The following is a 12,500-nucleotide window of genomic DNA, read 5'->3' on the forward strand; positions in this document are numbered from 1 at the left end:
AGAGGGTTGTTATGATACTGATACATAAAAACTAGTCGTAAAAGAAAACAATGTCCTTTCTTTTAAAATTTCCACAGCTTTGAGTAGAGGCTCAGAGTGTTCATCTGGTTTTGACAAGGTAGTAATTAATACATATGGCTCTCTTTTGTAGAATTGTTAAGGATCTAAGAGTAGAACTGTAAGTATTTCCCCGAACTGATACACCATAATTAAGGAACTTAAGGTATTTACAAATTCTCCTGTAGGGGCATGATTATCATAGTTTAAGAGATTAAAACCACCAGATATCACCAGAGCTTTTTTTTTTATCCAAGACAGAATAAAAGTTATTCACAAATATTTGTAAATTTAAAGAAGGATGCCGATACGCAGGACCACAATGCAGGGGTGTAGCCTACCCAACAGAAACCAAACAAGGGATGCACATTAAGCATTGCCCTTGAGTCTATTACTGCTTTTGAAAACATTTTTACCAAGATGAGTAGCACAATCATGATGTACATTTGTGTAACATAGTGAAATTTTACAATATGTTTCATACTGTCATAAAATTGGATGAAAAGGAACCTGACAAAATCAAATAGCCTCTTAAGCTGATATCTTAATGTAAAATGAATTTTTTTTGTACTGATGGATCAAAATTAAGCAATTTTAAATTTACCCATGACCCCTTGCAGGCATGGTAATTTCCTCATTTTGCCTAGATTACCCTAAAAAATTTTGTTAAATAACCCGAAATATTCTCATTTTAAACGTTGACATTACAGAAATGTTAATTTCAGAGTTGATTATATGCTTCGCTTGATTCGCAATTGAGAAATTCCCGCGAAATTTTCCACATGGATTGCAAAAAACAGGGCAAAATGGGCTGAAGTCCGGAAAAAACCAGTTTAACTGGATTAAAACAAGTCAAGGCCTGGTAGCAAAGCTTGCTCTGAGGGAACGTTTCGAAACGCAATGGCGGATCTGCAAGGGGAAACTTTTGGTTCTTTCACGCTCTAAATTCGCTTTGTCAACCTCTGAACGTCAAGAAGTGTTTCAGACTCACAAAGAGGTCTCGTTCTTTCACAATTTGAATTGTTTCTTTCTGAGCTTTGGCGTGTAATTTGTACATGAGATGAGCATTCTGTTTTTCTTTGGGTTTTGTAATGTGAGCTCGGACAAGCAAGATACAGAGGACATTTTGCGAAGCTGTGCTTTGGCCCTAAGGCAAATTGCAATGGCAGACAAAGTGTTTCAGACTGAGAAAAAATGCTCTAGTTTCTCGTGTGCTGAGAAATTTTCAGTAAAACTTTCTCCAAAGCAACTACCACAAATGAGCATTCTCGAACCATATTTTATTCTGCCTAACCACAAAACATCCGTGGGTTACAGACACAAATTGCAAAACAGCACTCAAGATTTTAGGAGCGTGACGCTCAAGACTGTTGTGCTTTTCGCCCTCTTTTCTCAGTCATTGGTGAGAAATTAACCACAATTTTTTTATTTACTGGTTGCAACATTGTGTATGTGAAATATGTTGTTGATTTCGTCGTGAGGAATAAAGTACAAGCCGTCTGAAGAACCTTGTTGTGCTTGTCTTACTAGTTTGCGTGTTACGCGTGACGCGCCATTTTTTGTCCCCAAAGTGAACAACCGAATCCGGTTATTCTAAACTTAAGCGACCGATTTCGCTAATCTACACAGTAAATGTTACTTAATATGTAAGAAGCATATCTGCGAAATGTGAGTGGCTAGCACTTTTTACGAGCGGAGGTATGGCCTGAAGTGTTCGTTCAAGATACTGGTTTCCCAAATGTACATCATGATTGTGCTACTCATCCAAACCAACGCTGCAAATGGAAATGCTAAGACCATCACGTTAAAGTAAAACATGACTGGAATGAGGAAAGGAATCCCAGATGTTGGACCTGCCTTAACTTGTTCAGTCTGTAGTCATGTAGAAGTCATTGTAGGGTACTCGTTTCACCCCAGTGGAGCATCACCGATCTCCTTTCTTAATGTCTTTGTTTCTTCATCCAGTCATACAAGAGTTTAAAATACTCAGTGATAGCCGAAACATCCATCTCCTTTACTTCCTGTCATCTTCTCCAGAGCATAGGCTCAAGGTTTTCTCTTGACCGCATCTTCAACATGTTACTGGAGTAAAAAAAAAAAAAATAGAAAGAAAGGAACTTTATTCAAGTGTCTAGTCATTCTAACGCTGGAGCACTAATTGGGGACACAGTACACTGAAATCAACAAATTGATGCAAATAAAATCAAATGTTGGTTTTTGAGAAGAGTGTAAAACTGGAGTAACCGGAAAAAAACATCTCGGAGAAGAGTAGAGAACCAACAAACTCAACCCACATATGACGCAGAGTCTGGGAACACATTGGTGAGAGGCGAGTGCTCTCACCACTGAACCTGAGCTCTGACAGGTTTCTGCCTATGATTCCAAGAGTATATTATTGAACACATTCTTTTTACTTGATGCAAACACTCATTAAAAACAGTTTTTCCCACTGTCAGCTTAAATTTTTAGCAGTGGGACTTATAAGGAGAGTGCTTTCTGATAGTTACCTTCGTTTGACACCTAACACGATTGTAGCTTGTATCAATAAAGTATTTATTAGCGACTTTATATATTCTCTTCGTTTCTCTACGAAACCCCATGCGACAGCTCTAACAAACAGGGTCAAATAACCAAAATAAAGTTATAACCTTTATTTGGATGACCTTACTTTGAAAAGAGCATTCATACATACATACTTAATTGACCGCTCCCCATAGGGGCTTTTCAGGGCCAATGAAACAATCAACGAAACAACAGAACACAACAACAACGACTGTTAAAAATCCCAACTGGCCGGAGGCAAACCATGCAGTTGGCTATTTACAAGTGCGGCTGGGAAGTGGAACCAGGGACTACCAGGAACACATTCAAAGAGTGGTCAGAGCGGGTCTTAATTGAACCCAGGAACTCCGGATCTCAAGGCAAGCACCCTAACCACTGGGCCACACTGCCTCACCATCCTTAAACGTACCATTTTTAGAAAGACAACTAATTGCATAAAGAAATTAACTGTAATGTGAAGTGCTAAGTTTCTACCCCATATGAGCGTTGGCCTACTAATGGAAATGGGCCCACACAAGGACAGAAAAACTCTGACCAAGGTGGGAATTGCATGAAGATACAAACTTCACGTTAGATCACCGCTGCTCTACCGACTGAGCTACAAGGTCAGACGGGAGCAGGCCGTGGGAACTGAAGATGTTAAAGTCACGGCAATGAACATGTACAAGTACAAGGAAGAATTACATTCTTGCAAACGTTGGCCGTGAAGCAACGTTTGCAAAAATGTAATCCTTCCTTGTACATGTTCATTGCCGTGACTTTAACATCTTCAGTTTCCACGGCCTGCTTCCGTCTGACCTTGTAGCTCAGTCGGTAGAGCAGTGGTGATCTAACCCTTGTGTGGGTCCATTTCCATTAGTAGGGCTAATGCTCACATGGTTCATATGGGGTAGAAACTTAGCACTTCACATTACACTCTAATCAGTTAATTTCTTTATGCAATTAGTTGTCTTTCTAAAAATGGCACGTTAAAGGATGGCCAATGCTCTTTTTAAAGTAGGGTCGTCCAAATAAAGGTTATAGCTTGGGCTTGGGCTTTTGTCGCATGGGCTTTTGTATGGAAGAATATACAGAAGTCGCTAATATACTTTATTGATACAAACTACAATCGTGTCTTTAGGTGTCAGATGATGATAACTATCAGAAAGCACTCTCCTTATAAGTCCCACTCTTATAGTAGAATGCTACAAAAAGTAAAGTCTCTGCATACGAGCCAGAAGGCAGTGCGGCCATTAGGCCGGAGCTTATCCCAGTTTCCATGGCATGAAGCGACTTGGAGTATTTCTACTTTCCCCTGGATGGGATGCCAGTCCATCGCAGGGCTACCCTCCAACAATAAATTTGCCGGTACCCACTTGGGTGGAGAAAGCTACGCACCGTGAGAGTAATTAAAGTGTCTTGTCTAAGAACACAACACGATGTTCTCCGGAGTGAAGCACACATTAAAACATGGTCAGCTCCAAGCGAGAAAGAAAATGAATTCTTGAGAAGTTTGGAGCTATTCTTTTTACAAGACAAATACGTAAGTTAAAAGTGAAACTAGACGTGTAATCCATTTGAACATTCTTACCGTTGAGTCAATGATCCTGCCATAAACATGTTGACAGCAAAAAGAGATTAACCAAGTACTTCATGTTCTGCTTGTCTAACACAAGTTAAAAAGCTGGCAAAGAGTTGTTCATTTTAATTGTGGTTTGCCCATGGTGTAGCTTCACTGGTTTAGCAGGCTTCAAAAAGCACATTCTCTCTGCCGACAGCACTTCCTCCAACCACAGTCAACTCATCCCAGCTACACTATAATTATGCACATCAGAACACCTTTTCACTGCAAAATATTATATATTTCTTTCGTTACTAACATATGCTTTTCCTTATAATAATTTTTCTACATGTATTTAGTTTAGGGTTGGAAGAGACAGGGGCAACATTAAAACCCCAAATTCAAGGTTAACTTAACCTTGAGGATTTAAAAAAGCGGACTCCAAAATTAAACATTGTCATCTCCAATCGCAAAAAAATTAATTCCCCTGAAGTTTAAACTGGTTCTTCTTAGGCTCTGAAGTTTGACCAGTTTCAAACTTCATCCAACAACTTCCAACAAGTCGCAACAACAAGCCACAACACACAACATGGTGTGCAAACGCTCGCAACATGTCGGGCCCAACAATGTTGCGTCTTGTTGGCCAACAATTTTGCGAGCATTTGCACGGCCTTTACAGGACAACACGCAAGTTAAAAGCCAAAACTTGACATATAACCCATTTGAAAATTCTTACCATTGAGTCAATGATCCTGCCATAAACATGTTGACAGCAAAAAGAGATGAACCAAGTACTTAACTCCTGCTTGTCCGCTTGTTTTTGACTTCAAATTGACCGGGAGCCACCATCTTGGATAATTGTGACAATTAATGTTACTAAATGTTAATATTAATTCTATTAGACTAATGTTATTAAGGTGATTCCCTAGTATTGCACTGCGCATCCTGTTCTGCGCAATATAAACACAGCGTAGGCCACGTTCGTATTAAGGCATGGCAAAGAGGCTTTATGGTCAAATTTTACGGCTCAGTTCTGTTTTCTTTGTGTCACAAGTCTAAACGGATATTTCTAAACTAAACGATGTTTGAATTTAACCATAGACTCGTAGCCATGTGTGAATATTGATATTCGAACGTGGCCAATAACATTTCAAAATGGCGACCTTTCCTGCCGGAAACCTCGCTAGAAAGAAGAAGAATGGCCGTTTTCAGAGCACAGCAGTAAAGAGCAAAACAAGAAACCTTTTAGACTCTCGCAAAACAAAAAGTCGAGTGATAGCTTTGATGATGCTAAAGAACATTTCAGTCCAACAGTGAAAGTGAAACCTTGCTATCGGGGAGACGTGTTGTCGAGGGGTCAAGCTTGGTTTGCGTTCCTAAACGAGGTTGGTGACCTATCTTTTTTTTGGCTTAATTTTATTCTCTTACTCATCACCATAATGCTGTAAAAATTTTAAAAAATTTATGTCAAAAAAGTTACAGGAAAGCCATCACTCATGGACACAAAATTGTCTCCTCGAGATCACGCACCCAAAGAATATTTGTAGTCAGTGCCTTTTCAAGACGTGTGCCTGTGCCATAGAACGGGTGTCTGGAAAACCTGAATAGCGAATAGTCGCGAATACCGAACAGCGAATAGACACGAATAGTACGAATATTGCGAATAGTAACAAATAGTGGCAAATATGGGTGGAGGGGGGGGGGGGATTGTGACGAAATGACGAAAATTTGGTACCCAGTACTTCCTGGTCAACCGCGCAGCAACGTTGGATGGGATTTTCCCGCTAAAAAAGCAGAGATGTGTCGGCGAAGGACAGCTTGAGCCCTGAGAAGAAAAGGTAATAAATGCACTGAAAGCCTGTTACTTATTTGGATAATTAATTAACGCAACGGTTATCAGAGTAGCTCGTTTGTCTCTTTAATCACAAACCACTTGCCTCACATTTTGATTTTATTCCATTTTACAGAACGTGTCTCGCCGGATCAGACAGCACAGATGAGGATGGTGAAATGTGAGTATCTAAAATTTATGTTCGGGCGCCACTGTGCGAGGAGATGATCATGAGCTTGATGTATTAATGAAAGTGATTTATATTTTTGCATTTTGACGTTTGTTCTTCTTTAGAGTGTTTGTAAAAGCATGCACGAAACTCTCTTTCGACAACAGGCGAGCATATTATTTGCTTTGATTACGAGATTGTTCAGCATGAGGCAGTGACTGTTGAAGACTATTCGTCACTATTCGCCACTATTCACACTGTTCGCCACTATTCGCACTGTTCCTACTATTCGCTCTTCGCTATTCGCACTGTTCGTACTATCTCGCTCTTCGCTATTCGCTATTCGCAACTATTCGCTCTTCGCAACTATTCGCTCTTCGCGACTATTCGCTCTTCGGGTTTTCCAGACACCCGCCATAGAACAAACGTTAAATTATTCCTTTTGAGCAATACAATTCACCTGTTTTGTTATTTAAAGAATTACGTCAAAGCTGTGCTTCCCGTTCTGCAAAACGTAGCCTGAACCGATAGAACAAACTTGTCCTTGATAGATGAAGTCGCAATGATTAAATGAGTAACTTGAGGAAGTTATATCTTGTGAACGAGCTCGGTGACCTATTTATTTAATTAAACAATTTCGAGTCACCATAATATAGGGAACAATCGAGAAAAGTTTAAGGAAAATCTTACAACATCTTCTATTACTAAGGAATCACATTTAGTGTTATATTAACGACATAACTGAATTATTTAAGACGGCTGCGCCCAGTAAAGTTGTAAGTGATTCTAATAATTCGTTTTCCTGATGCAAACACTCATTAAAACAGTTTTTCCCATGGCTTAAATTAATTTCGAGTCAATCCTGCCATGAACGTGTTTACTGCAACAAGAGATGAACCAAGTACTTCACTGCTGCCTTGATGCTGCCAGTTCTGCTCGTCCGCACAAGTCAAAAAGCTCGTAGAGAGTTGCTCATGTAAATTTTGAAGTCCTATGATCTTGCGTCACTGGTTAAGCAATGATAATAGGTGACATTAACGATATCTCCTCTACACTGAGTCGAAAATACTATATCCAGATGGGGAAAAAAGGCTTTTCCCTCTTCCTTATGATTTTTCTACATGTTCTTATTTCAGAGTGGGAAGAGACAAGGCGGTATCAAAATTCCAATAATGAGGTTAAGTTAACCTTAACATACCCATGCAGGAAGTGTTCTCTAAAACTTCCAAACATTGGTCAGCTCCAAAACAATAAGGACATGAATACATCAAAGTTTCAACTTGTTCTTTTTATAAGGCAAATACATGAGTTACCTTCTTGAGGTCAAAACCGAAACTCAAGGTTAATTAACTGTGAGTTAATTCCCACGATGTAGCTTCACTGGTCACTGCAGGCTTCAAAAAGGAACAGGAGACAAGAAGTTTGGAACAAGACACCAGTGAAAGTAATCGTGTGGATTAGAGACCCAACAGAACACAACTTTAGGGATGTCACTTCCTTAACGTAGCGGAAAATGGATTATTACTGGCACGCATGACAAAGCACTTCAACAAGCAGTGAAAAATGAATTATACTACGCCAAGGACAATATTTTCCTTACACTCTTTCACAAATTATCCACCCAAAAAATTCAATCCTCTTTCAAGATTGACGATAAAATAATCTTAAGTACACAGTAGAAATACCAAAACTGGATAGGGAAAACAACTCCTTTATGCCAATTACATTTCCAGTAATTAGAAGTTACTCTAAGTAGTTACTAACATGCTTTTCCTTAATAATTTTTCTACATGTATTTTGTTTAGGGTTGGAAGAGACAGGGGCAACATCAAAATCCCAATAACAAGGTTAAGTTAACCTTGAGGTTTTCAAAAAGCAGACTCCAAAATTAAACATGGTCAGCTCCAAACAAACGAAAAAAAGTGAATTCTTCTGAAGTTTAAACTTTTCTCCTTTAATTAACAGAACAATAGTAAGTTAAAAGCTAAACTTGACGTATAACCCATTTGAAAATTCTTACCATTGAGTCAATGATCCTGCCATGAACATGTTGACAGCAAAAAGAGATGAACCAAGTAATTCACTTCTGCTTGTCCGCACAAGTTAAAAAGCTGACAAAGAGTTGCTCATATTAACTGTGAGTTCCCATGATGTAGCTTCACTGGTTTAGCAGGGTTAAGCAGCACTTCCTCCAACCACAGTCAACTCGTCCCTGCAGTCACTGTACGCACATCGGAACACCTGATACTGTTTCTAAATAAAAATAATTGATATAATAATAATTAAAATAAGTATAATATTTATGCTAATTAATGCACAAGTTTGTTTGTCACGCCGTTTGCGTCTCAATTTGGATGCATAGTTCTGGCTTCAATAAAGACAGCAATATCAATAAGCCTGCGAACAGGCTCTCCGAGGGACTGGGGCTGGGGTTGAATGATAATTCAATCTCCCACGCAGCCCCAGTCCCAGGAGAGCCGTGCAAGCATAGTCACGCCTCCCCTCCCCCTCTATCTGCAACCTCGTTCCCAGGGCTTCTCCCTCATGTGGGGGCGGGGCAATAAAAAAACGCCCCTCCCCCACATGAGGGAGAAGCCCTGGGAACGAGGTTGCAGATAGAGGGGGAGGGGAATCGTGACTATATATGCTTGCACGGCATTATTGATTGCCGTCTTTATCGAAACCAGAACTATGCATCCAAATTGAGACTCAAACAGCGTGACAAACAAACAAGCGCATTGTTTGAAAATACTTACTTGGCGTTTGTATGCTTCGACACACATCCTCAGAAGTAACTCATGTTAACTAATTGGTGCTAAATTCTCTCTCCGACAGCACTTCCTCCAACCACAGTCAACTCGTCCCTGCACTGTACACACATCGATATCGGAACACCTTTTAACTGCAATAAATGATATATTTCATCTTTAAGTTTTTATTTTAATTATTTATGTACATTTTGTATTTTTACTGGATTGCCGTAGGGCAATCCCAGTCGGAAAGTGGGTGGCATTTGTTCGGTATTCTTTTTTTTTCCGTGTCGGTAAAAGTCTTGCCTGTCACTCCCCTGCTAAGTGGTATCTTTGTGCATAGAGCCTTCTGCTCGTATTTTCTTAGGATCGAGAGGGTAGTTGAAATGCATAGATTTCTCTGGTGGACACAGTAGAATGATAAACTTAACCGGCAATGGTGTCGAAAGTCATGTAACGCGAATGGGTTTTAGTGGATCTTTGAACAAAATATACCCTTATGAAGTTCAATAATGGCAAGTCAATTGGATACTGAACAAGACAGGCGGTGGAATCTTACAAGCGACGAGTAATGGACTTCGACAACAATCTGTCGCCCGTCGAGCCGAAATCAAAGTGAGCTGCATTTCTAATTTTACCAAGTGTGCTGTTATGTAGAACACTGAAACCAAATGGAAAATTCTCTGGTAACTATGGGTTCAACAAAGACAGAACAAATCGAACACCTTAAGTGGATCTGTGATCAACTCTGCACAGTCTTCAGTAAAAACATAATTGGAAATGTGACAGTCAAGAATTATTTGAAAGAAAGCTTGTCGTCTATTTTGTGCTTCATTATTCAAGGAAAAGGTTCTTCATGGAAACGGTTTGATCCTGAAATTTTAATTTGGTGTAATATTGCACATATTTGACACAACTGAGTTTTTTCTCTTCACGCACGCAATGAAATAGGAAGGGGTTTTTGCCTCTAATAGCAAATATGTTGTTTGTTTCAAAAAATCTTGATGAAAAAAATGTGGGCGGGGCGGTAAAAAAAGCCCCGCCCCCAAATGAGGGAGAAGCCCTGGGAACGAGGTTGCAGGTAGAGGGGGAGGGGAATTGTGACTGTGCTTGCACGGCATTATTGATTGCCGTCTTTATCGAAACCAGAACTATGCATCAAACGGCGTGACAAAAACATGCAAGGGCATTGTTTGAAATTACTTACTTGGCGTTCGTATCCTTTGACATACATCCTCAGAAGTGACTGTTAACTAATTGTTAATTCATTAATCAATTATTGTTAATAAGTAGTTACTTAATAGGTTACATGTTAAAAAGTTTAAATTCGTAGTAAACGGTCACTTCTGAGGATGTTTGTCGAAGCATAGGAAATGTCATATAAATAATTTCAAACAATGCGCTTGTTTATACTTTAATGTTTGTCACCGCTACCTTTTTTTATTATTCTTTGTCTTGCGCGAAATTAATAGAACTACTCCTCTCAAAATGGATAGGTTTCCTTAGTTGTTGTTGTCGGATGTGGACAGTTCTCGCTGTTCATTTCACTCCGAGGGGTGTTTCGCCTTTAACTGTAACTACTCGGCTTAGTTTGCGGCAAAGAAAGCTTTCATATCTCGGGAGATCTTCGACAAGAAAATAGTCTCCTTTTCTATGATTAACGCGTGGATTTTACACACTTCTCTTTTATCTCCTCAACAGTATTTACGTTCTGTAGGAAATGTCCTCGCCAGTTGGTCCCCCTTCCCCATCTGCGTCCACGACCTCTTGTACTTGTTGTTTGCTTCTTTGGCCGCTCTGCGCCTTTTACTCGATGTTGCATTGAGACTAACTTCTCTGACAGCTACGAGCTGGGGTATCGTTATTTCGCTATTCGTGTTTTCCTCGTACTTCATCTTTTTGTCTTGTTGGTCTTAATTCTTCCTTCCGTATTAAGCGTGATCCCATGACCAGTCGTTTGTCCAAATGCGCTTGCAGAGATCGTCTCTTTTTAGTGGGTTCACTTGCAGGAGTTTTGCCCGACCACGAACCCTGCAAGTAGTTAACGACGGTTTCGTGAGAGCTAATTCGCATAAGCAGTGTTTAATTTCTTGTTTTTCTTTATTTTCTTTGTCGTAGTCTTCAATATAAGAACGTATACAGAGGAGGGCCTCAAGAATGATCCTCAAATCTGACAGTGATTATAAAGCTCGCTAATTTGAGATCTCTTCAACAACGACGCTTTATGGCTGATGTTACTTTTTATACAAGGTTTAAATGGTTATCTGAACTTGGAAATTACTAATTATTAGTGATCATCACATTCTTAAAAGGTTATCACTGTTTGAACTAAGGAAAAAATTTGAAAAGACTTCCAATATTTCAATACAAATGGTGGAACTTTGGCGGAATAGTTTACCTTTCAATGTTCGTTCCAGCAGCAACCTTATTTCATTTAAACGAAAAATCAGGAAATTCCAAGGTTAATGGCGAACTCATGTAACTACTCAGAAGTTTGCCTTTATTTAGCTGTTTGATTTTATTTACCTCAAGTTTCATTAGTAGATTTGTAGCATTTTGTTTATTTGTGGTGGTTCGCCCAGTATGGACTATCGCTCTTTTATGTTTCCTCCAATGGCTGGATGACCCAGTTGAGCGACTGTAGTCGAATCATCGTTGCACTTAGTTTAACTTGTGGGTTTTTACAAGTGAATTGGACTGTCTTTAAATCCTTCCTCCTATTATAGTAAGTGTCCCTTAGAACTACACCCTTATGAATCTGTATTATCGTTAAAAGGTGTTAATCTTTTCCTGGTGAGGTACCCTTTTCAATTAGCACCCACACTATGATCACATCGCCCAGTGTTGAAAAGTTAGAATGCGAGAATATAATCACCTGAACAATTGCACCAAAAGAAGTTTTCTTCTAAACAAATTTCCTGTAATATTACCAAGTTATCAAACGTTATTTCGAAGCGTCTTGTTCTATAAAGGTCCTCCACTTACCAAGAAATTACTTTAAATCACGGGTACTTTTGTTTACCATCATTTTTTTCCCCGCAAAAAAGCGTTTGCATTGGAAATAAATGAATTTCATAATCGCTATTTTTTTGCTTCAAATTACCCGGGCGCCACCATCTTGAATAATTGTGACAATTAATGTTACTAATAAGTGTTATTAACGACACAACTGAGTTATTTAAGACGGCTGCGCCCAGTATATTTCAAAGTTGTAAGAGATTCTACTAGTAATAATTCATACGAGCCAACTCTCCCGGATTATCCGGGAGTCTTCCGGATACGGAACGAATCTCCCGGTTTCCCGTACGGGTCATTAAATCTCCCGGATAAAAACGACTCTGAACCTTTTACAGAGGTTTCTCCATTCTAGACTCAAATTGCATCCTCAAGTTTTAAAAAAAATCGATTTTTCCAAACTCGTTTCATTGTTTCTTAATGCACTTCTTCATCTCTGAGTTCCAAACACGTTTTAATAGAACTAAACAAAATGACTTCCTTTAGCTATTATAGCCAAATAACCGATTGTTTGATTGGATCTCCGATTAACCAATAAAAATTCTTGACGTAAGTACCCCGTTTTCCCGCAAATTC

The 12,500-nt window shown here is 39.3% G+C and overlaps 1 protein-coding gene across 12 annotated transcripts in view; it reads right to left on the reverse strand.

Annotated features, from left to right (window-relative positions):
- The window catches only part of LOC138026371 (uncharacterized), an 18,022-nt gene that overhangs the window by 1,428 nt on the left and 4,094 nt on the right, over nt 1-12,500 (reverse strand). Inside the window, exons 2-9 of one of the 12 annotated variants that reach the window (XM_068873700.1) lie at nt 10,344-10,940; nt 8,916-9,061; nt 8,180-8,412; nt 7,473-7,553; nt 7,065-7,166; nt 4,896-5,008; nt 4,190-4,444; nt 1,915-2,139 (exon numbers count right to left, since the gene is read on the reverse strand). In XM_068873700.1, coding sequence (XP_068729801.1) covers nt 10,779-10,940 — 162 coding nt within the window. In that variant the 3' untranslated portion in view covers nt 1,915-2,139; nt 4,190-4,444; nt 4,896-5,008; ... (3 more) ...; nt 8,916-9,061; nt 10,344-10,778. Of the gene's footprint in view, nt 1-1,910; nt 2,140-4,189; nt 4,445-4,895; nt 7,167-7,472; nt 7,554-8,179; nt 8,413-8,915; nt 9,062-10,343; nt 10,941-12,500 lie in introns of all 12 variants that reach the window. The other 11 variants (XM_068873701.1, XM_068873697.1, XM_068873695.1 and 8 more) reach the window with 11 other exon arrangements.

This window comes from Montipora capricornis, chromosome 12, assembly GCF_036669925.1.
Source record: "Montipora capricornis isolate CH-2021 chromosome 12, ASM3666992v2, whole genome shotgun sequence".
Lineage (NCBI taxonomy): Eukaryota > Metazoa > Cnidaria > Anthozoa > Scleractinia > Acroporidae > Montipora > Montipora capricornis.